General features: G+C 43.8%; 1 protein-coding gene across 4 annotated transcripts in view; it reads right to left on the bottom strand.

Annotated features, from left to right (window-relative positions):
* acat2 (acetyl-CoA acetyltransferase 2) overlaps nt 1-23,844 on the bottom strand; it is a 107,041-nt gene that overhangs the window by 67,304 nt on the left and 15,893 nt on the right. For all 4 annotated transcript variants that reach the window (XM_043696187.1, XM_043696188.1, XM_043696189.1 and 1 more), the window contains exon 2: nt 20,691-20,825. In XM_043696187.1, coding sequence (XP_043552122.1) covers nt 20,691-20,825 — 135 coding nt within the window. The remainder of the gene's footprint in view (nt 1-20,690; nt 20,826-23,844) is intronic.

Below are 23,844 nucleotides of genomic sequence, written 5' to 3'. Positions count from 1 at the left end.
TGGAAGGTAGGGACTAGGATAAGGTGGTGGGGTGGGGGACATGAGGAAACTGGTGAAATCCACATTGATCCCATGTTGTTGGAGGATCCCAAGGCAGAGGATGAGGTATTCTTCTTCCAGACGTTGGGTGGTAAGGGTTTGGGAATGGAGGAGGCCCTACACGTCATTGGCGGAGTGGGAGGAGATGTTAAAGTGCTCAGCCACAGAGCGGTGGGGTTGGTTTTTGTGAGTGTTCCAGAGATGTTGCTGTCGGATGTGGAAGGATCATTTGGGGTCTTGGATGGAGGTGAGGGGGAGGTATGGGTGCAGGTTTTATACTTCTTGCAGTGGCAGGATAGACGCTGCCAGGGATAGACACTTCTTGCAGTGGCAGTGGAGGGTGGGTTGGCCCCTCACCAATTCATTTGTACTTCTACACATGTCATCTACTGTATCCGTTGCACCTGATGTGGTGGTCTCTACATTGGGAAAACAAGATGCCCACTTGCAGATCGTTTCAGAGAATATCTCTGGGACACCCACACTAACCAACCCCACCGCCCTGTGGTTGAACACTTTAACTTCCTACAAGTTCTGGAGGAAGAATGCCTCATCTTCCGCCGTGGGACCCACCAACCACAAGGGATCAGGATGGATTTCACCAGTTTCCTCACTTCCCCTCTCCCCACCTTATCCCAGTCCCAACCTTTCAACTTGACACCACCCCCTTGGCCTGTCCTACCTGACCATCTTCTTTCCCACCTATCTGCTCCACCCTCCTCTCTGACCTATCACTTTCATCCCACCTTCATCTACCTGGTGTATTCCCAGCCAACTTCCGCTAGCCTCAGCCCCCCTCCCACTTATCACTCTCAACCCTTTGGGCCACAAGACTCATTCCTGAAGGGTGTTTATGCCCGAAATGTCAATTCTCCTGCTCCTTGGATGCTGCCTGACTGGGATAGAAAGCACAGACCTGTTTACAACCAATTCCTTTACTTGCAGATTGATCAGAGATATCCAGTGATAGAGAAGGGGATATTAGGTGCTACATGGATTTGTGTAAAGTTTTATAGATTACATTCTTAGTCTTCACCTCAAGTTACATACAGACCACAAATCCAAGTTGGCATAAATGCCTCCACCAATTAATATGTTTCAGGAAAGAGGCTGACTACAGCACAGCAGCCTATATCTTTGTTGTCAAAGCCTGGTCAAGCAGATGTAGTCTTTGTTGAAGAGGTGTAAATCTTTACATCAAAGCAAACCACAACTCTACCAGAAACTAAATGAACTCAAGGGATACACAAAAATCTGATGAAGAATGGCACGGTGGCAAGTGGTTAGCACTGCTGCCTCACAGCGCCAGAGACCCAGGTTCAATTCCCGCCCCACGCGACTGACTGTGTGGAGTTTGCACGTTCTCCCCGTGTCTGCGTGGGTTTCCTCTGGGTGCTCCGGTTTCCTCCCACTGTCCAAAGATGTGCAGGTCAGGTGAATTGGCCATGCTAAATTGCCCGTAGTGTTAGGTAAGGGGTAAATGTAGGGGTATGGGTAGGTTGCGGTTCGGCGGGTCGGTGTGGACTTGTTTGGCCGAAGGGCCTGTTTCCACACTGTAATGTAATCTGTAATCTTAAATCAGGCAGTTTTGTGTCAAACATTCTTAGACAGTACTATGATCAGAGGGATTGGTCCTTCCAAGGGTCCCAAAACTGGAAGAAATGATGTCAAGCTGTATAAGTTGTGTTATTCATCAGGAGGGAACAAGAAAACAATGTTCCCTCTAAATTATGCAGCTGCTGGGAGGTTCTCCACACAACCATTGTGAGCAATGCATTGGCTTCCACTTACAGAAACTGCCACCAGACAGGTCCTCAGAGCAGAAAAAAAAAGTTGAAAGGAAAACTGCAAGAGGACTATTGATATCTTCTTCTTTTCCACGAAGACCATGGGAATATGCTTGGATGTACCTTTACAAACAAGAGGTAAAATGTTCTTCAAAGTGGTAGACTACAATTACAAATGGATTAGAACTCAAAAACATTGAGGGTTACATGTCTGAAGTAGTAATTATATCACCGATCTTTCCAACACAGTTAGTTTACGAATATTTTAAAAAGCTTACAATGTCATATGAATTTGTCACATAATCGCCTTGTCAATAAAATTAACGTCTAAATGAACAGTGCAAGCATAAATCTATGCCAAGAGAACCGAAAGCAGAGAATCGTTGTTAATACTGGAGGGCAGTATTTATTTGGGTCTGCATTTAGGTTTATAAAATCATAGAAAACAGGCACAGAAGTAGGCTACTCAGCCCTTTGAGTCTGCTAAGCCATTCAATATGACTATGGGTAATCATTCAATCCAACTCCATAGCCTGTTCTTGCTTTTGTCCTATATCTATTTTAAGTTGTTCTATTTTAAGTGCATTTAAGTCGTCATTGGACAGGCAAATGGACGTAACATGGAATAGTGTAGATGGGATGGGCTTCAGACTAGTATGACAGGGCAGCGCAACATCGAGGGCCGAAGGGCCTGTACTGCGCTGTAATGTTCTATGTTCTATCCTTTGATCCTTTCAACCTATCTCCTTTTTGAAAACATTCAATGTTTAGGCCTCAATCACTTTCTGTGGCAGGGAATTCCATAGGCTCATCACTCTCTGCCTGAAGAAATGGTTTCACCATGCATTGTCATAACGACTACTGCTCCTTTTGATATGTGTTGGCTACATAGGGTTTCTTGGATACATAGGGTTTCTACATATCTAAAAAGAACTGGAAATTTGCAGACAGAACCACCAAAATTTCAAACCTAATTTCTCTTTGTTACCTTTCATGTATGCTTTCTAAACTCACTTAAGAAGACCAAAACTGCACACAATATTCCAGGTGTGACCTCACCAATAGCCTGTATAATTGTAGCAAGACATCCTTGTTCTTGGACTCAAAGCCTCTTCCTATGAAGGCCAACATATAGCTTGTCTTCTTTACTGTCTGCTGCTCCTGTGCACTTGCTTTCAGATACAGCTACAAAATGACACCCAGGTATCATTGAACATTTACATCTCAAATTTACAGCCATTCAAATAATAATCTGCTTTCCTGTTTTACCAAAATTGATAACCATACGCTTACCCATGTTAAAAAGCAGTTACCATGCATTTATCCACTCACCGAGCCAGTCTAAATCACACTGTCATCTCGGCATCCTCCTACAGCTCATCTTTCCACCCAGCTTTATGTCAGCTGCAAATCCCTCATCTAAATTATTAACAAATATTGTGAAGAGCTGGAGTCCTAGTACCAACCCCTGCAATGCCCCATGTGATAAAGTAAACTTCACAACTTCAATAACTGTTCATGGATTGAAAGAATTAGTACCAACACTTTCTAGAATAAACTGTTTCCTAGGATAATGGAACAAGGAATTAAAAGCAAAATGCCAATTAACCATGCCACGGAAAAGAAGTCAAAGCTACATAAACAAGCAGTTTTAACAACTGTTTGACAACTGGTGGCCTAATGTCACAAGGAAGAATTTAAGGAATTAACAGACAGCTAACACCAAATGTAACAAGAAATAGAGAAACTACCCCTGCTAAGAAGGCAAGCTCCAGGTCTGATAACTCCAGATATGTAATCAAGGTTGTGGATGAATAGATCTAAAGAATCATCAATAATGTCACATCACAAACTTTACAAGACAGAAAATTATTTAAGAATTCAACTTCAACAGCAGAACTTCAGAGAACCACACTGCACAACGATCTATCCAGAACAAATGTTGGTTGAATCATAGTTAAATTCCACCATTAATTGGGTAAAATCTCAGTTGGGTTGTGAGGCTTAACTTGCATATTTGAGGGGTCTTATTTTGGTAACCACATGCAATAAATTTCAATTAATTGCTTCATTATTTGATAGTTTGTGAGATTTCTTAATAAGTAGCTGAATTAAAGGTAACTGTCATAACTTATCTACAGCATCCACTCATCACTGCCTGCCATTCAGAAAAAGGCCCATTTACTCCTACTCCCCATTTCTTGACTGTGAACCAATTTCTGTTCATCTTAATTAAACTACCCGCAATCCAACACACTTTCATTTTACACATTGATCGTTTACTTGGGATTTTGGCAAAAGCCTTCTGAAAGTCCAAATTAACCACATCCACTGGCCCCCCTACTCAACGGTACCAGTTACACCCTTGAAGAATTCCAGTAGGTTTGTCAAGCATGGTCTCCCTGTCCATTGACTGTCTGCCATGGTAACTAGATTACAAAATGATGCTTATTGTCTCTCAAGATTTCTTGAAGCCCACATCTAGTATCAAAGTACAGTGCCGAAAAGGCCCTTCCATGAATACCAATCACTAAAGACATGCTTAACACAATTTCCTACACTTCACCCATATCCTTGAATGTTATACTTCAAGTGCTCACCCAAAGTTTTTTTAAATATATTTTTACTGAAAAATAGATTTTTTTTAATATGACAACAAATATAAAACAATTCAAAACAATAAAAGGAAAGAACACAAAAATGTTAAAAGAAACCAACCCATCCTCATGTACAAGTGTATAAATATATATATAGAAAAATATATTTTTAAAAACCCAACTAAATAAATAATAATCAACAACAAACTAATAAATAGTAATAACTCAACTCAGCCAAACAAGACACTCATACGTTTGCAGTTCCTCCTCCCTGGATATTGGACTCGTAAAGCACAATCACTACGGTTATATAAAAGCCCTTATTAGTGTGGCAGATAAATCTGTGTCCAGGTATTCCAAAAAGGGCTGCCATGACTTAGAAACATTCTCACTTTTGTGTTGTACCATACTTGTGAGAAAATCCCAAGGGGATATGCTCCACAACAATCTTCCCCCAAGCCAATAGGCCCAGTGAGTTTTCGGATGCCCAACCTAACAAGATATTCTTTCTTGTGCAGAAAGTGAGGATGTTGAAAAGTTTTTTCTTATGCACATCTGCAGGAATGTACTGGGCAGGCCAAGAAGAAGAGAGATTGGGTCCTTCTCCACCCTTACACCCAAAATCATCTCCATCGCACCCGTCAGAGCACTCCAGTATGTTTGAAGCCTACCACAGGACCAGAGACAATGGGTAGGAGTGCCCGTACCAAACTTGCACTTGGGACATGTTGAAGATACCCAAGTTTAAATTTTGACAAACGGTCCTGGGCCAAGTAAACCCTGTGGAGAATCTTCAACTGTAAAGCATGGGTCCTAACTTGAAAAAAACGAAAGAGATCCCTGTAAGATAGCTCGTGTTTCCGTGCTAACTGATCAACGGACATTGTTGTGTCTCCCTCAAATAAATACTCCATGCAAGACACTTCACTAGTTGCTCAGTATTTGAATCCTGAATGTATCATCCCTAGTTGAAAACCTGGCATTCCCACTAAAAGTGTAAGAGAAGATGTTTTGCCCAATATTGCCTTCCCTCTGCCGAACTGCCCTCCATGCTTTAACAGTATTGATAATTATTGGGTCATGCCAATATTCCCTAACTGTCCTCATTTTGTCCAAAACCACCAAGCTAGTAAGGGGGCACCTTACCTGGGAGGTTTTGATATCTAACCATATTGAAAGAGGGTACCACAAGCCCAATTACTCACATAGGATAAAAGTGAGCTTAGTTAGTAGGTTTTAATATCCAGGAGATCCACTCCCCCCAATCTGTAAGGCAATTGCAGTTTAGCTAACTTAATGAGGGGCCACTTACAATGCCAAATAAAAGAGGTGAACCAACCGTTCCATCTCTTGAATGTTTGCTTATTGAAAATCAGGGGGAGCATCATTACAGGGTAGAGCAAACGGGGGAGAATATTCATCTTAATAAGCGCTATCCGACCCAACCATAAGACCAGAAGCGCCTCACATCTTTGAAGGGCTTGTTTGATTTTGTCAAATACTTGAACAAAATTAGCTTTGAACTGCCGATCCAGAACTGCAGTAATGAATATGCCCAAAAACACAAAACCCCTCTGTGATCACTTAAATGTGAATCGATATTTGCCCTCAAGACCTAGCACCTTCATAATACCACCCCCTGATTTTGCAAGATTAATCTTGTACCCTGAAAAGGTGCCAAATGCACTCATGCATTGTATCAGGCAAGGCATCGAAACTGCTGGATTTGACAAAAAGGAAAGGACATTGGCCACGTAGAACGAAATCTTATATAATTTTGACCCCACTTCTAGAACTGATATATTGGGATCCCTATGAATGGCCTCCGCCAATGGTTCAATCGCCAACGTAAAAAGCAGTGGCGAAAGGGGACAGCCGTGCCAGCTACCCCTAAAAATGTTAAAATTGCTTGATCGCACCCCATTGGTGATGACCGCACCAAGACGGTCACTGTAGAGAACCTTTACCCATCTTACAAAAGGCTTTGCCCAAGCCAAACTGCTCCAGAGTATAGAAAAGGTACGGCCACCCAACCCGATCAAATGCCTTCTCTGCATCTAGAGAAATCACCAATCCTGTATTGACTGTGGTTGACATGCTTGAATTACATTAAAGCAGCATTATTGGAGGATCTGTGGCCCTTTATGAAGCCAGTTTGGTCCTCTTTAACAATAGAAGGTAACACATTCTCCAGCCTTAATGCAACAGTCTTAGAGAGGATTTTAATGTCCACATTTAAGAGTGAACTGGGCCTGTATGAAGCACAATCCTCTGAGACCGTCCCTTTTTTAAGAATAAGCAAAATATTGGCCTCTCTCAGATATGGCAGGACACAATCATGGCTGTATGAATCATTAAACATGTTAAGCATCGGACCTGACAATATGTTTATAAAGTCCTTACAGAATTCACTGGGAAGTCTGTCAGGACTAGGCACCTTTCCACTCTGAAGCTGCTTCACAGCCTCTTGCTCTGATAAAGAGGTATTGAGAAGAGACTCTTGTTCGGGGATAACGCCCAGGAGCTCCAGATCCTTGAAAATATACTCCATTTTGGCCCGCCCCTCCTCACAACCCTCAGATTGGTATAACTTAGAGTAAAATCTCTGGAATACCACATTAATCTTTTTGGAGTCACATGTTAGGTTCCTAGACCCTTCTCTAATCACCGTAATGGCTTGAGGGGTGCTCCTTTTCCTGGCGAGATTTGCTAAGTATTTGCCTGGCCTGTCACTATGCTCATATAACCTTTGCTTTGCAAAAGTAAGCTCCTTCTTTGCTGTCTGCATGAGCACGGAATTCAATGCAGACAGCAGCGCCATAATCCTCTGTAGTTTTGATGAGGGCCTGTCAAAGTAAGCCTTCTCGGCTGCCTTCAACCGTGCTTCGAGGAGACATTGCTGCTCACCCTTCTGCCGCTTCCTACTGCCACAGTAGGAAATAACTAACCCTCTGGCATAGGCTTTGGCAGTTTCCCAAAGGATGGATGGGCTACTAACAGAGCCTGAGTTAATATCTAGGAATGCCCTAAATTCCACAAACATATTATCCTTGAGGACAAAGGGATCCATTTGCCAGTGACTTGACCCCACTGTAACGTCCTTAATCTTAACCAACAGGTACACTGGGGCATGATCGAAGCTTGTAATATTACCAATTGAACAAGATGCCACCAAGTCCAGGGTTGGCACAGAAAAAAATCAATTCTGGTGTGACATCTGTGTGAATTGGAACAAAACGTATAATCCCTGCCTGTAAGGTGGAGACGCCTCCAGACTTCCACCAACCCTAACTCCACACACATCCACTAATTGTTTAGTTTGTACAGAGGGTATCGGGGTGGGGCGGGGATCAGTTTAGAGAACACCTCTACCAAAAATTTGAGGGGATGGGCCGGAAGGCAATAAACATTTAAACCACCATATTCTTTCCCGTATGTGTCTTTAACACACTCTAGTAACTCAAAGGTGAGATTCCTCCTAACCATTATAGCTACTCCCCTAAAATTTGAGGGGATGGGCCGGAAGGCAATAAACATTTAAACCACCATATTCTTTCCTGTTAATCAGGGCTTTGAGGATTACAAACCTCCCGTATGTGTCTTTAACACACTCTAGTAACTCAAAGGTGAGATTCCTCCTAACCATTATAGCTACTCCCCTACTTCTGGCATTAAAGGATGAAAAGTAAACCCGATCAAAGCCAATCTGCTGTAGTTTCAAATGCTCCCTTTCATCCAAGTGTGTCTCCTGTAACAAAGTAATATCCACCTTCTCTTTTCTAAGACTCAAAAGGACCTTTTTCCTCTTAATTGGTGAGTCTCTCCTCTTGATATTACAGGTACACCACTTAATCAAGTCATTAGCCATAACCTTCTGCAGTAACATTTAAATTCCAGAGAGGAGGAACTCAAATCACAAATTGCCAACCCTTAGTGTCACAAGATCCATCGAACATAAAAGCTACACAAATTAAAATCAGTATAGTTAACAAACCTCCAAAGCTATCCAAGATTAAATACAACAAAAACCAAAAAGCAAACCAACATATAAAGCGCCAACGGCGCCAAATAGGGGAACCCTCCCCCTGCCCAAATGGGGGCAACTACCCATCCCAAAATTCAATTTCCCATCCCACTGCCAAGACTGCAGCCCGGGCGTTTAAATACCTGAACCGGGTATAAACTGCCCGTAAGTAGGCATCTAGCCATCCCAACCATTTTCTCTCCTCCTAGCTAGAGCCACACCGCAAACATAAGCAGAAAAGAAAGAAAATACACCATGGAATAGCAACCTGAATAAAGATTTTTTTTAAAAAAACGGGGTCAATATCCCACCCATCCTTTGGTATAACTTAACTTAGAAATTGAAAGTACAAATCTCAACCGGCCCCAAACATAGTTTAAACCAGATTATTACCAATATCAAAAAGGAAAAGAAAATCCCACCTGGATTTCCTCTGTTTTCTTAAAGAAAAAAAGCAAAGACATACCCAAACAACACTACTATCTGTACAAACTAAATTGTTCAGATTAGGTTAATTTGTCCACAACGTCTCTTGCCTTCTGTGATGTGTCAAAGAGATATACGGATCCATCTGAGGTGTACCGAAGCACTGCCGGATACCTCAGACAGTACTGGATCCAAAGCTCCCACAGTCTTCTCTTGACACTGTCATAGGATTTTCTTTTCTGAACCCCCGCCACTGAGAAGTCCTGGGCCTTCGGATCCTTACCCTGGATTCTGGAAGCTTTCACAATTCTTTCCTTATCTCTATAATGATGAAACCGCACCGAGAGGACAAAGACGTTGATCCAGACCTGATCTCCACGCCGTGATCTGGTGTGTCCTCCTGATCTTCAAGTCACTCATTCCAGCCTCCAAGTTAAGGAACTTCGGAAACTAGACGTCAATAAATTCCGTCCGCCACTCATCTTCCTTACACTCCAGCAGACCGACAATCCAAATATTTTTTCTCCTGCCCCTGTTCTCAAGATCATTCACTTGGTCACACAAATTACAGATCTGAGTCTCCAGGACTTGGATCCTATCCTTGGAGGAAATGGTATCAGCTTCCAACACATGACTCTGTGTTCAACCTCATCCATCCTCTTTTCCAGGTCTCTCAGCTGCTGTTCACACTTCTGCAGCATGATAGAGCTCGCGGCTAGCTTCTCCTCTATCTGCTTATCCAACATCTCGTGAGATTTCACAAGCTCCTTCACCAGGGCCTGGTAGGTAATGAAGTCCAAGGATCCTGCAGTCTGGGCCGTGGGCCCGGCCTCAGACGCTCCTCCTCCCTTCTTCAACTCTGGATGGCCAAAAACACAGGTAAGTTGATTTTTCACAATTTCCTGGGACTCCACGACCTTTCCAGTGTCCTAGGATATCACAATGGTCTGGTTTGGGCGGGTTAGACATTCGTCCCGCTTGTGCTGGGGTGCAAAGCTCTACAACGCAGTCCTCTGAGACCGCCGCCATCTTGGATTCCCCCCCACCCAAATATTTTTTAAAGGTTGTACAATTTCTGGCCCCCAATACCTCCCCATGCAGCGCATTCCAGATTCTCATCACTTCTGTGTGAAAAAATGTTGTTTTTTTTCTTAAGTCCTCTCTGAATCTCCTGCCCTGACTGTCAAACTATGTCCCCTCTTGACTGACCCCTTAACCAAGAGAAACACTGCTCCCAATTCACTCTATCCATACCCCTCAATTTTATATACCTAGTTGTGTCCCCCCTCAGCCTTCTCTGCTCTAAAGGAAACAATCCAAGCCTACTGGAGGTTGGCTAACGTGGTACATCTATTTAAGATTAGATTAGATTACAGTGTAGAAACAGGCCCTTCGGCCCAACAAGTCCACACCGACCCGCCGAAGCGAAACCCACCCATACCCCTACATTTACCCCTTACCTAACACTACGGGCAATTTAGTATGGCCAATTCACCTGACCCTGTGATGTGGGAGGAAACCGGAGCACCCGGAGGAAACCCACGCAGACACGGGGAGAACGTGCAAACTCCACACAGTCAGTCGCCTGAGGCGGGAATTGAACCCGGGTCTCTGGCGCTGTGAGGCAGCAGTGCTAACCACTGTGCCACCGTGCCGCCCACGAAGAAAGGTGGGAAGGAAATGCCAAGGAATATAGACTGGAGAGCCTGACGTCGGTGTGGGAAAGTTGTTGGAGGGAATCCTGGGGGACAGGATTTACATGTATTTGGAAAGGCAAGGACTGATTAGGGATAGTCAGCATGCTTTGTGAGTGGGAAATCATGTCTCACAAACGTAATTGAGTTTTTTGAAGAAGTAACAAAGAGGATTGATGAGGGCAGCGCAGTGGACGTGATCTATATGGACTTGAATAAGATGTTCGACAATGTTCCGCATGGGAGACTGGTTAGTAAGGTTAAGTCTCATGGAATACTGGCCATTTGGATATAGAATTGGCTCAAATGTGGAAGACAGACGGTAGTGGTGGAGGGTTGCTTTTCAGACTGGAGGCCTGTTACCAGTGAAGTGCCACGAGGATCAGTGCTGGGTCTACTACTTTTCATCATTTATATAAATTTATATATAATTATCTAAATTATTTGGATGTGAACATAGTAGGTATGGTTAGTAAGTTTGTAGACTGGAGGTGCAATGGACAACAAAGGAAGTTACCTCAGAGTACAACGGGATCTTAATTAAATGGGCCAATGGGCTGAGGAGAGGCAAATGGAGTTTAATTTACATAAATGTGAGGTGCTGCATTTTGGAAAAGCAAATCATAGCAGGACTTATACATACCTGGGGAGTGTTGCTGAACAAAGAGACTTTGGAGTGCAGGTTCATAATTAATTGAAAGAAGAATCGCAGGTAGATAGGATTATGAAGAAAGCATTTGGTATGCTTTGCTTTATTGGTCAGAGTATTCAGTGTATGAGTTGGGAGGTCATGTTGCAGCTGTACAGAATGTTGGTTAGGCTACTTTTGGAACATTATGTCCAGTTCTGGTCTCCTTCCTATTAAAAGGATGTTGTGAAACTTGCAAATGTTCAGAAAAAATTAACAAGGATGTTACCAATTTTGGAGGATTTGTAGGGAGAGGCTGAATAGGCCGGGCTGTTTTCCCTGAAGTGTCAGAGGCTGAGGGGTGACCTTATAGAGGTTTATAAAATCATGAAGGACATGAAGATAAATAGAGAAAGTCTTTTCCCTGGGCTGAGGGAGTCCAGAACGAGACAGCATAGGTTAACGGTGAGAGGGAAAATATATAAAAGGGACCTAAGGGGCAACGTTTTCATGCAGAGGATTGTGCGTGTATGGAATGAGCTGCCAGAGGAAGTGTTTGGAGGCTGGTACAATTGCAGCATTTAAGAGGCATCTGGATAGGTCTATGAATAGGAAGGTCTTAGAGGGATATGGGCCAAGTGCTGGCACATGGAACTACATTAGGTTGGGATATCTGGTCGGCATGGACCAGTTGGACCAAAGGTTCTGTTTCTGCACTGTATATCTCTATGACTCTATCTCGTCTCTCCAACCCAGGCAACATCCCAGTGAACCTCCTCTGTCCCTATTTACTGCTGGGTGGCACGGTGGCTCAGTTGTTAGCACTGCCGCCTCACAGAGTCAGGGACCCAGGTTTGATTTCAGCCTCAGACGAATCTGTGTGTGGAGTTTGCACATTCTCCCTGTGTCTGCATGGGTTTCCTCAGGTGCTCCAGTTTCCTCCCACAGTCCAAAGGTGTGCAGGTTAGATGAATTGGCTGTGCTAAATTGCCCAAAATGTTCAGGGACCTTAGTTTAGGTGCATTAGTCAGGGGTAAATAGAGGGTAAGTGGAATGCGTCTGGGACTCTTTGGAAGGTTGATGTAGATTTGTTGGGCCAAAGGGCCTGTTTCCACACTGTAAGGGATTCTATGATCACTCATGCAGGGAGGTGATCAGAACACAGTACTCTAGTTGTGGCCTAACTGAGGATGTGGGCATCTGGGAGGTAGGACAAAATGGCTGAAGGAGCTGGACAAAATGGCTTCTGCATTGTTAAACTGCACTGAACAAGACAGAAACAAGAAACCAGAGACTGATGTGGATCCAATTAATTGCCGAAGTAACGATTTAACCCTAACCACAAGGCAGGATAAAGACAATTCTAAGAACAGGTTGTTTACAAGAAATCGTGATAGGCTAAGGCAAAAAATGTACGTGGGCCTCACGCAATTTGATTGATCATTCTTCATGTCTGAACAATGTATATAAACCCTATGTGGTGCAGGAATACTCATACTTCTGGGCTGATTGCTTGTGTGATTGACAAAGAGTCGTTTGATAGGTGTGCTTATTGCCTGATGAAGGGCTTTTGCCCGAAACGTCGATTTTCCTGCTCCTCAGATGCTGCCTGATCTGCTGTGCTTTTCCAGCACCACTCTGATCTAAACTCTGGTTCCCAGCATTTGCAGTCCTCACTTCTGCCTAGGTGTGCTTATTGATCGATCGCAGAACCAAGAGACTCCACCCCACCCCGGGAGTTCTTATCTTCATAACCAATGCTCTGTACAACTCCCAACTCCTTGCTCTTACTCTCACTCACAACTTGATGAAAGCAAGTCTCCCAAATACCTTAACTATCCTATTCAGGTGCTCTGCTGACTTCAGGATCTGTGAATAATTACCTTAATTTCCTTTTGTTCCTCTGAGCTACCCATTGTCCTGCCATTAATACTCCCTCACCTTGTTTTTTCTGGCAAAGTACATTGGGAAAGCTAAAGGAGAAAGTGCTGGAAAATCTCTGTAGGGAGAGAAAAGAACTGATGTTTCGAGTCTAACTGACCCTTTGTCAAAGCTACGAGGCTGCAAGAAGGTGAGTCATGGCTCCAGAAGCAAAGGTAGCAATAAAGAGGTGATAATGACAGTGATTATAGGGAGATTAGGAGCTGTGAATGACCAAGGCTGAAGCCAGTGCTATGTAACAAAATATGTGGGGGATGGGGGGGATGGGTGAAGCAGAGGCAAAATGGAAAACAGGGGAGAAGGGTAGCAAAGGGGGAAGAGGAGTGGAAAAAGGTGATGAGAGAGTGGGGAGCAAGAGAAATGGAGACAATCAAAAAATAAGAAAAATTTTTTAAAAAATAAATAAAATAAATGAAATAAAAGCAGAGGGGTCGAGATGGGATAATCACCTGAAGTTGTTGAATTCAATGTTGAGACCGGCAGGCTGTAACGTGCCGAATCGGAAGATGAGATGCTGTTCCTCTAGTTTGCGTTGAGCTTCACTGGAACATTGCAGCAGGCCAAGGACAGACATGTGGGCATGGGAGCAGGATTGTGTGTTGAAGTGGCCTCTGACCTTCCCCTCTCTGAGGCTCAGCGTGCTGTTCTCAGTTTTATACCCTTACGTCCCCACCTCGATGAATCGCAGGCTCGACATGATGCTGAGCTCTTCTTCCGTTGCCTTCATGCTCACTTCTTTGGGCAAGAGTCCTCCCCTCGCTCCACAGATCCTTTCACATCCCTCCAAACATTCCACTTCTAATTGGACATCCCGCCAGGACAATTTCCTGCCCTCGATCTTTTCATTGACAATTGTCGACGGGACATTGGCCGCCTTAATTTTTCTGCTCCTCTTAACCATTCCAACCTCTCTCCATCCGAACTTTCTGCCCTTCGCTCCCTTAGGTCCAACCCCAACCTTGTCATCTAACTTGCTGACAAAGGGGGTGCTGTTGTTGTCTGGCGTACTGACCTCTACCCTCGCAGAGGCTGAGTGCCAACTCTCAGATTCCTCCTTCTACCTCCCCCTGGAGCATGACCACACCACTGAGCATCAAGCCATTGTCTCCAACACCGTGACTGACCTCATTTCCTCCAGATGCCTCACCCCACAGCCTCCAACCTCATAGTCTCCCAACCCCGGACAGCCCATTTCGACCCACTCCCCAAAATCCACAAGAAGGACTGTCCCGGCAGGGCCATTGTGTCAGCATGCTCCTGCCCCACTGAACTTATTTCCTCCTACCTTGACTCCATCTTTACTCGTCTGGTTCACACCCTCCCCACCTACATTCGGGATTCCTCTGATGCCCTGCGACACGTTGACATCTTTCAATTCGCAGGCCCTAACCACCTTCTAATCACCATGGATGTGCAATCTCTTTACACATCCATCCCACACCAAGACGGCTTGAAAGCTCTTCGCTTCTTTCTTGAAAAGAGGCCTGAACAATCTCCATCCACCACCACTGTCCTCCGCCTGGCTGAACTTGTTCTCTCTCTCAACAACTTCTCCTTCAACTCATCCCATTTTCTCCAAATCAAAGGTGTAGCAATGGGTACCCGCATGGGTCCTTGCTATGCCTGCCTTTTCATGGGGTATGTGGAATATTTCTTGTTCCAGGCCTACCCGGGTCCCCTCCCACAACTGCTTTATCGGTATTTCGATGACTATTTCGGTGCGGCTTCATGCTCTCATCCTGACCTGGAAAAATTCATAAACTTCGCTTCCAGTTTCCATTCCTCCATCACCTTCACCTGGTCCATCGCCGAAACTTGCCTTCCATTCCTTGACCTTTCTGTCTCCATTTCCGGCAATAGTCTATCCACTAATATCCATTACAAGCCCACTGACTCCCACACCATCTGGACTACAGCTCTTCTCACTCTACGTCCTGTAAGGACTCTATCCCCTTCTCTCAGGTCCTTCGCCTCCGCCGCATTTATTCCGATGAGGCCACTTTCCAAAGTGGTGCTCTCAATATGTGTTCCTTCTTCTCCAACCGTGGCTTCCCACCTACAGTTGTTGACAGGGCTCTCGACAGTATGCAGTCCATCTCCCGCGCCATGACCCTCACCCCCTCCATCCCCTTCCAGGACAATGATAGGGTCCCTCTTGTTCTCACCTTTCACCCCACCAGCTTTCACATGCAAAGAATAATCCTCCGCCATTTTCGCCAACTCCAAAATGACACCATCACTAAACACATCTTCCCTTCCCTCCCCCTGTCTGCATTCCTCAGAGATCGTTCTCTCCAGGACAACCTAGTCCACTTCTCCATCACACCTAACACCTCTCCCATCACACACGGCACCTTCCCATGCAATCGCAGAAGGTGCAACACCTGCCCCTTTACCTCTTCCATGCTCACCATCCAAGGCCCCAAACACTCATTTAAGATTAAGCAGCGTTTCACTTGTACCTCTTTCAATTTGGTCTATTGCATTCGTTGCTCCCAATGTGGTCTCCTCTACATTGGAGAGACAAAACGCCGACTGGGTGATCGCTTTGCTGAGGTACGCAATCAGGTCCCATTTGTTCAGAAGAACAAAGGATATCTGTTCTTTGTGTCAATGCATCATTGTAAAAATGATGATAACATTTGTTCACTTGTGGAATGTGTGGCAGTACTTCCTTTTGACCCTAAGGGCTGGAAGCTGCACATCAGTGGGCAGCTTGGTGGCACAGTGGTTAGTACCCGGGTTCAATTCCCCCCTCAGGCGACTTACTGTGTGGAGTTTGCACAATCTCCCATGTCTGCGTGTGTTTCCTCCGGGTGTTCCGGTTTCCTCCCACAGTCCAAAAATGTGCAGGTTAGGTGAATTGGCCATGCTAAATTGCCCGTAGTGTTAGTGAAGGGGTAAATGTAGGGGAATGGTTCTGGGTGGGTTGCGCTTCAGTGGGTCGGTGTGGACTTGTTGGGCCGAAGGGCCTGTTTCCACGCTGCAAGTAAGCTAATCTAATCTAATAAAAAATTTTCCAGTTGGATGTTAAATACCTGAATTTCTGGTTTATATAGAAGACTCTTAACAAAACTCATACTCAATAGGAAAATAGCTTGTAACTTAATAAGCTGAGTGGAATATGCACGTAATAGAGCAATCCTGATACATTTTCATGTATACCACACTGAGCAGATTTGAATTTATGAAATTCAGCTCCCTAATCTGAACTGTTCTGGATTATGAAAGTCTCATTACCCTTTCAAGCTAGGAAAACACAAAGGCTGAAACTGAGATAGTAAGAAAGTTAGAAGATGTTCATACGTGAGAAAGGGCAGAAGCTGGTCGAAAGGTTAACTCTTTGTGGTCTGATCCGAGTGTACACTTGCTTGTCATGGATTGAATGTTTGAGTATTGTTCCCTGGAGCTTAAGATCCGAGAATGATATGATTAGATTAGATTCCCTACAGTGTGGAAACAAGCCCTTCAGCCCAACAAGTCCACACTGACCCTCCGAAAAGTAATCCACCCAGTCCCACTTCCCTCTGAGTAATGTACCTAACACTGTGGGCAATTTAGCATGGCCAATTCACCTGAACTGTGGGAACTTTGGACTGTGGGAGGAAATTGGAGCACCCGGAGGAAACCCATGCAGACAAGGGGAGAATGTGCAAGCCCCACACAGACAGTCGCCCAAGGCTGAAACCGAACCTGGGGTTCTGGTGCTGTGAGGCAGCAGTGCTAACCACTGAGCCACCGCGCCGTATTATGATTTTAATTTACATTTTGGGAATCTAAGATTTTTTTGTTAAAAAGCCATGTTGTTGGACCATGGTACTGGGAATGTTAGCTGAGCAAAATTACCTCATGACGTTTTCCATATAGTTTAGACTAGTGATGTACTGATAAAATGGAAGCTTATCTAGCCAATGCAATTGGCCATTTGGCCTGGCTTGATCAGGATTTCCCACTTTGATGTGCTTGTAGCTTAAATTAGTCAAGCATACTCAGACCTGTCAATTAGTGTCTCTTCCTCTATAAACTTTTGCCATTTTATTGCTGCTTATCTGATTAAGGACATGTGGTGTTTTTTGTAATCTCAGTACCAATTTCTGTATAAAGACAGCTTGTTTGCAGCAATAAGGGGAGTCGCCTGAGCAAGCTCTTCAGGGTAAGAGCTGGCGCCGCTACTCTCCTAATGGTTTTAAAACCTTAGCTCAAGCCTGGCTTGTAGGTATCTATGTTATAGTGTAACATTGATGCCATTTGTAAATAAAGGTAATAATTTAAACTAAACTGTCTGTAAGAATTTTATACTCCAGACTACCACAGAGTACGATCTCCAGGTCGAACTAAGAGAGGCTTACAGGTCAAGTCCGTTAAGGATTCCCTGAGCCTTCTCAAATAGGTACTTTACCAGCATCACCTTGCAATTGTCAGGGTTAAATACTATCTGCCACTTTTCTGCCCACCTGACCAACCTATCTATATATTCCTTTAACCTGCAACCATCTTCTTTACTATTATGACACAATCTTGGTGCCATCTGCAAATTTGTTTCAATTCTCCACACATTTCCACCTGTATCATTTATGACTACCCAACAATAAGGGTCCCTGTATTGATTCTTGTGGTCCTAATACTAGTGGTCCTACACACCAGCCTCCAGTCACTCAAACTGCCTTCTACTACAATCCTTTGTGACCTAAAACTAAGCCAGTATCTGGTCCATCCCACCAAGTTTCCCGGAGTTCTTAATCAATCTCCCTTGTGGTACCTTTGTTAAATTCCACATAAACTACATAAACAGATTTTTTTCATCCACACACTTGATCACATTTTCAAAAAGTTCAAACACGTCTGTAAATCAAGACCTCCTTCTGACAAGGCCATGCTGACTATCCCTAGTTTACCCACACTTTTCCAAGTGGACATCAATTCTCTCCTTCAGAATTTTCTCCAGTAGTTTCCCTACCACTGATGTGAGACTCATCGGTCTGTAATTTCCAGGTTCATCTCTGTCACCTTTCTTAATAAGTGGAACCACATTAGTCATCCTTCAGTCCTCTGGCACTTCCCCAGTGACCAGTGCACCTGCAATTTCCTTTCTCACTTCCCACAGCAGCTTGGGTTGCAATTCATCCAGGCCAGGCATTTGTCTGTTTAAGGCTGTCAGAGCCTCTAATACATCCCAATTTCCTATGTCAAACTGTGCAAGTTTCTCACAGTAATCTTTTATTGAATTCTGTACCTACATTCTCCTTTTCCGGAGTGAAGACTGAAGAGAAGTTTAAGAAATTTCCTGCAGCTTCATACGCAGATTGCTCCCTTTCTCCCTAACGGCACTACTTTCCCTGTGGTTTACCTCTTCTCAAATGCAAAGTTCCCAGCGTTGTTAACATGCAAACAGAGGCGGCTTTGTTTCTTCAGTCATGTCCACAGGTCACATACCCCAGAACTTCCTGTGTTGTGAGGTAGCCAGAGACTAGTGAAATGTCCAAATCTCCGCTTCAACAATGCTTGAAAGTATGACACAAAGGTCCTAAACAGAAACTTTCATAGACTCACAGCTGTGAGTCACTGCTGATTACAGAGGAAAATAGCAACAGCTCCTTTGGGCTAGCATGCACCACCATGATGAATAGTGCCTCTAATGTCTTGGCAATAGGCACAAAAAGCAGCAACACACAATGAAAACTGCAATCTCCATCTGTGGCAAAACATGCTTCTCAGAAATGGTCATTAATGACACCTCATCTGAAATGGATTGTTTTATTTTGCATCTCATCACTTTTTGTAGATGGAGCAATGCCAATGAAGAATTCTTGATCTCAGACTGCTACTTGGTGACAGAATTCCTTCCACTGGAATGCAAGTATGTAAACATACGGTGCAATTAGACACGGGTTGCAACATGATATTCTCTTGATAGTCAATAATCTTATGTCTGCACAACAAAAATATGTACCTAAAAATGTATCAAGGAACTGCAAAGTTTGATGATAATATTGGCAAAGAAAAAAACCATACTTCTTTCCAAATTTCTTAATATCTATAGTCCTTATCGTCATTCTAAATTGCATTTTTCTATCTTGTGTCAGCCTTGGCTCAGTGGCAGCATTTCCACAACTAAATTGTTGTGAATTAAAGGTTCACTCCAGAGACTTGAGCACATAATCGGATGATACTGAGGGAGTAAAGATAAAGATGCCCAAGTCTCAGAAGACATAATGTCTCCTCCCATAGTAGAGAGACAGAGAGAGATGACTGGTGGTAAATGGCAAGGTCGAAAAGTTTGGACCTTCACAGTGGATCTCAGTTGATATTAGAATTGAACCTATATTGTTGCCATTATTCAGTGTTGTAACCAGCTGTCCAACCAACTCTGAGTCAATCAACCCAAATGAAGGACTGCTGCCTTGCACATGATACTTAAACTCTGTCTGCCTCCTCAGGCGAGGGTGAAAGGTTCCATTGCACTATTCAAAGAGCAGGAGAATTTCCACCACAAACAACAACATGGAACTGAAGATCTGATCATTATAACACAATATCACATTGGTGCACTGAACACAAAAGCATGGAAGCTATGATAAACCTTTAAAGAGTTCCAGTTTGTCTACAACAAAAAATTGCATCCAGTTCTGGTCACCCCACCCAAGAAAAGATCTTTATTCTTGCATGGCAAATGAGCATTACTGGCAAGCCCACCATGTGTCATGCATTTAGAATTGCCCTTGAAATATGTAGTTTACAAAGCCATTTCAGAGCACAATTAAGAGTCAATCACATCGCTAAAGAGCTGAAGGTTGTAGACCAGACCAGGTAAGGATGACAAATTTATTTCTGCCAAGGACATCGTGAACCAAATAATTTCAACAACAACATTACTAAGGATAGCTTTCAATTCCAGATTTATTAATTTAAATTATTAAACCATGTCTCCAGAGCATTAACCTGGGGCTGGTTTATGAGCCTAATGACACTTCTACTAACCCACTGACTCTCTTGTGTTTTTGAAAGCATGCAGAGGTGACTGACAAGAATGAGGGAATTTAGCAAATGTTAGGTTGGAGAACGAGCTTCTTTTCCTTACAGCAAAGGAGTTCGAGAGGGAGATTTGATCGAGGTGTTAATGTACAGGTTTTGATAAAGTAGACACAAAACCTGCTTCTATTACCTAATGGTGCAAGAGCTAAGGGGGACCAATTTATGATTTTGAGCAAAGAATATATGGGAACATGGAGAATAGCTTTTTTACAGTACAAGTAGGAATGATCTGAAACATACTGCCAAGAAGGCTGGAAGAAGCAGAGACAATTTATGATTTCAAAAGGAAACTGGATAGGAAGATTGGATTGAGGGAAAAAAACTTGCAGGCTACTGGGATAGTGCAGAAAAATGGAAATGTTTGAATTACAAATAGTAAATACACTTCAAAAGTACTCAATTAGGTATGAAGTGCTTTATGTCCTAAGCACATGACAGGGACAGAATAAATACAAATAATCAACTTCTTTCTTTTTTTGTGTACAACCTTCACTTTATTTGCCACCCAATTACCACACATACCTGCAGTCAAAACCTGGCCTAAAATTACTTCAGACACATCTTCTGGTTTGATATTTGCTCTCTTCAGGACTTCTTTTATCACCACTGAAGCTAGTTGATGGGCAGCCAGGCCAGATAAACTGCCATTGAAGGAACCTACAAAGACAAATAAATCATACGAACATTTATTAAAATACCACAAGTCAGAGGCAAATAACACTGATTTCCATAGGAGAGATTAATTAATTTGCACTTCATTAATTTGCTGTTTCATGTTGGTTCAAAATAATAGTAACCTTCCAGAGGTTCTCAGGAGTCAAAATCAGCCAGAAAAATTGGAAAATGGGTTCTCCTCAGATCAAACTGTATTGAAGGGAGATTTCACAAGAACATACAAGGTTATGACAGATTTGGATAGGTAGACACAGAAAAATTGAAATCATAGTATCACAAATTTAAGGTTATGGACAAGAGATGCAGTGAAAACATGAGAAATAACTTGTTTGCAAAGTAAGTGGGTAATGAATTAGAATTCTTTGCCCACAAGTGTCAAAATAATACTTCCAAAATGAAATTGGATGGATGTAAATTAGAAGTAATTGCATAGAGTCATCGAATCATAGAGCATACATCCTTCTTTCCAACCAGTCCACGCCGAACATAATCCCACCTGCCTGCTCCTGGGCCGATATCCCTCCAAATCTTTCCTATTCATGTACTTATCCAAATGTAATTTAAACGTTAAAGCTATGCCCGCATCCACCACTTCCTCAGGGAGTTCGTTTCACATTCGAACCACCCTCTATGTAAAAATTTGCCCTTCATGGAAGTTTTAAATCTCACACCTCTCACCTTATAAATATGCCCCTTAGTCTTGAAATATCCCATCCTAGGGAAAAGACACCTACCATTTATGGGCGGCACGGTGGCACAGTGGTTAGCACTGCTGTCTCACAGCGCCAGAGACCCGGGTTCAATTCCCGCCTCAGGCAACTGACTGTGTGGAGTTTGCACGTTCTCCCCGTGTCTGCGTGGGTTTCCTCCGGGTGCTCCGGTTTCCTCCCACTGTCCAAAGATGTGCAGGTCAGGCGAATTGGCCATGCTAAATTGCCCATAGTGTTAGGCAAGGGGTACATATAGGGGTATGGGTGGGTTGAGCTTCGGCGGGGCGGTGTGGATTTGTTGGGCCGAAGGGCCTGTTTCCACACTGTAAGTAATCTAATCTAATTAACTATATCTACACCCTTCATGATTTTATAAACCTCTAAAAGGTCACCTCTCAACCTTCTATGCTCCAGTGAAAGAGTTCCAAGCCTAAGCAGGACTGTGAGAATTGAGAACTGACTGGTTCTTTTAAGTGGAAAATATACTTCATTCATTAAAATTATCTTTTAGTACAACCAAAAAGGTTCTCACTCTGTTCTGTATAATATTTCCAACAAGGAAAATAGACAAATGATATATTGGAATTTTACATCCCACAGAACGACTCTACAGTTGTGAATAACAAGGGCATTTACATTTTGAGACAACAAAGGGTCTGACAATGGAACAGACTCCTGTTATACAATGGCAGAAAAATCTTAGATGAAGGTTTTTTCCCACTGCGTCTTGTACAGCAGCTGCTCCATGCTTAACTGCGTCCTGCACATGGTCCTGAACTTTGAAATGTGCCAGACTGCAACACTCAGTCAAGGACAACTCGTTACACTGGAAGATCAACAAGTTTCAGGCACACCAAAGTGCATCTTTCACTGAGTTGTTGGTCTTCCAGATGCAATCAATGTTTGTTGTGGTGTGTCTCAGGGAACAGCCCATAGAACACCGAGTCCTGCGTCACAGAGTTGCTTGGGACAAACCTCAATGAAAACCAGCATATCTCTCTCCAGACCTTCTTTGCAAAGGCACATTCCAGAGGGTGGGGCATGACTGTCTCCTCCCTCCAACCTCCAGCCGCTTCAAGGGCAATGTGACATAGTGGAGAGAGTTCAGGCATACATGAAGGATCTGATGGGTAGTGCCTTTCTCACCACTAGACAAGCTGTGTCTTGGTTGAAACTTTATTGCTGGAACAGCACAGCAGGTCAGGCAGCATCCAGGGAACAGGAGATTCGACGTTTCGGGCACAGGCCCTTCTTCAGGAATGAGCAGAGAGTGTTCAGCAGGAGAAGATAAAAGGTAGGGAGGAGGGACTTGGAGGAGGGGCGTTGGAAATGTGATAGGTGGAAAGAGGTCAAGGTGAGGGTGATAGGTCGGAGTAGGATGGAGGCGGAGAGGTCAAGAAGAAGACTGCAGGCCAGGAAGGCGGTGCCGGGCGGGAGGGATCCGGCTGAGACAAGGGGGGGGGAGGGGGATGAAGAAACTGGTGAAGTCATAAATAGAGGCAGAGAGCTTCTTCAAGGAAGGCATCCTTGTAAGAGGATTAGCAGTAGGTTGAAATCTTCGAGGAGAAAGTGAGGTCTGCAGATGCTGGAGATCAAAGTTGAAACTTTATTGCTGGAACAGCACAGCAGGTCAGGCAGCATCCAGGGAACAGGAGATTCGACGTTTCGGGCACAGGCCCTTCTTCAGGAATGAGCAGAGAGTGTTAGATCTTTGTAGAGAGAGGCAGAGAGCTTCTTCAAGGAAGGCATCCTTGTAAGAAGATTCGCAGTAGGTTGAAATCTTCGAGGAGAAAGTGAGATCTGCAGATGCTGGAGATCAAAGTTGAAACTTTATTGCTGGAACAGCACAGCAGGTCAGGCAGCATCCAGGGAACAGGAGATTCGACGTTTCGGGCACAGGCCCTTCTTCAGGAATGAGCAGAGAGTGTCCAGCAGGAGAAGATAAAAGGGCGGGAGGAGGGACTTGGAGGAGGGGAGTTGGAAATGGTTGGTCAACATGATTAGAAGGTTGTGGGGAGATTGAGGAGGCAGGGAGAGATCAAATCATAGTGACGAGTAGGGTTTGGAGAAAGGTGGCCAATCACAGTGCAGGAACAGGTTCACTTGAGGGACCAGATGAGGTCCTGTTTCTGCTGTGTAGGGTTTTGATTTACAATCTGTAACTTGCTGATTTTAGGAGGTTTGAATCACTCCCATATCCCAAACACTTTGGAGTCATGGGAGTTTTCGCTCAACACTGAGGAAAACGCAGTTTTAAAGACCATTCGGTAGCTGAGGTCCTTGCTGGTGGT

The sequence above is a fragment of the Chiloscyllium plagiosum genome, chromosome 9 (assembly GCF_004010195.1).
Source record: "Chiloscyllium plagiosum isolate BGI_BamShark_2017 chromosome 9, ASM401019v2, whole genome shotgun sequence".
In the NCBI taxonomy this organism is placed as follows: domain Eukaryota; kingdom Metazoa; phylum Chordata; class Chondrichthyes; order Orectolobiformes; family Hemiscylliidae; genus Chiloscyllium; species Chiloscyllium plagiosum.
The sequence above is the reverse complement of the archived record's forward strand: the minus strand, read 5'-3'. Positions and strand labels throughout refer to the sequence as shown.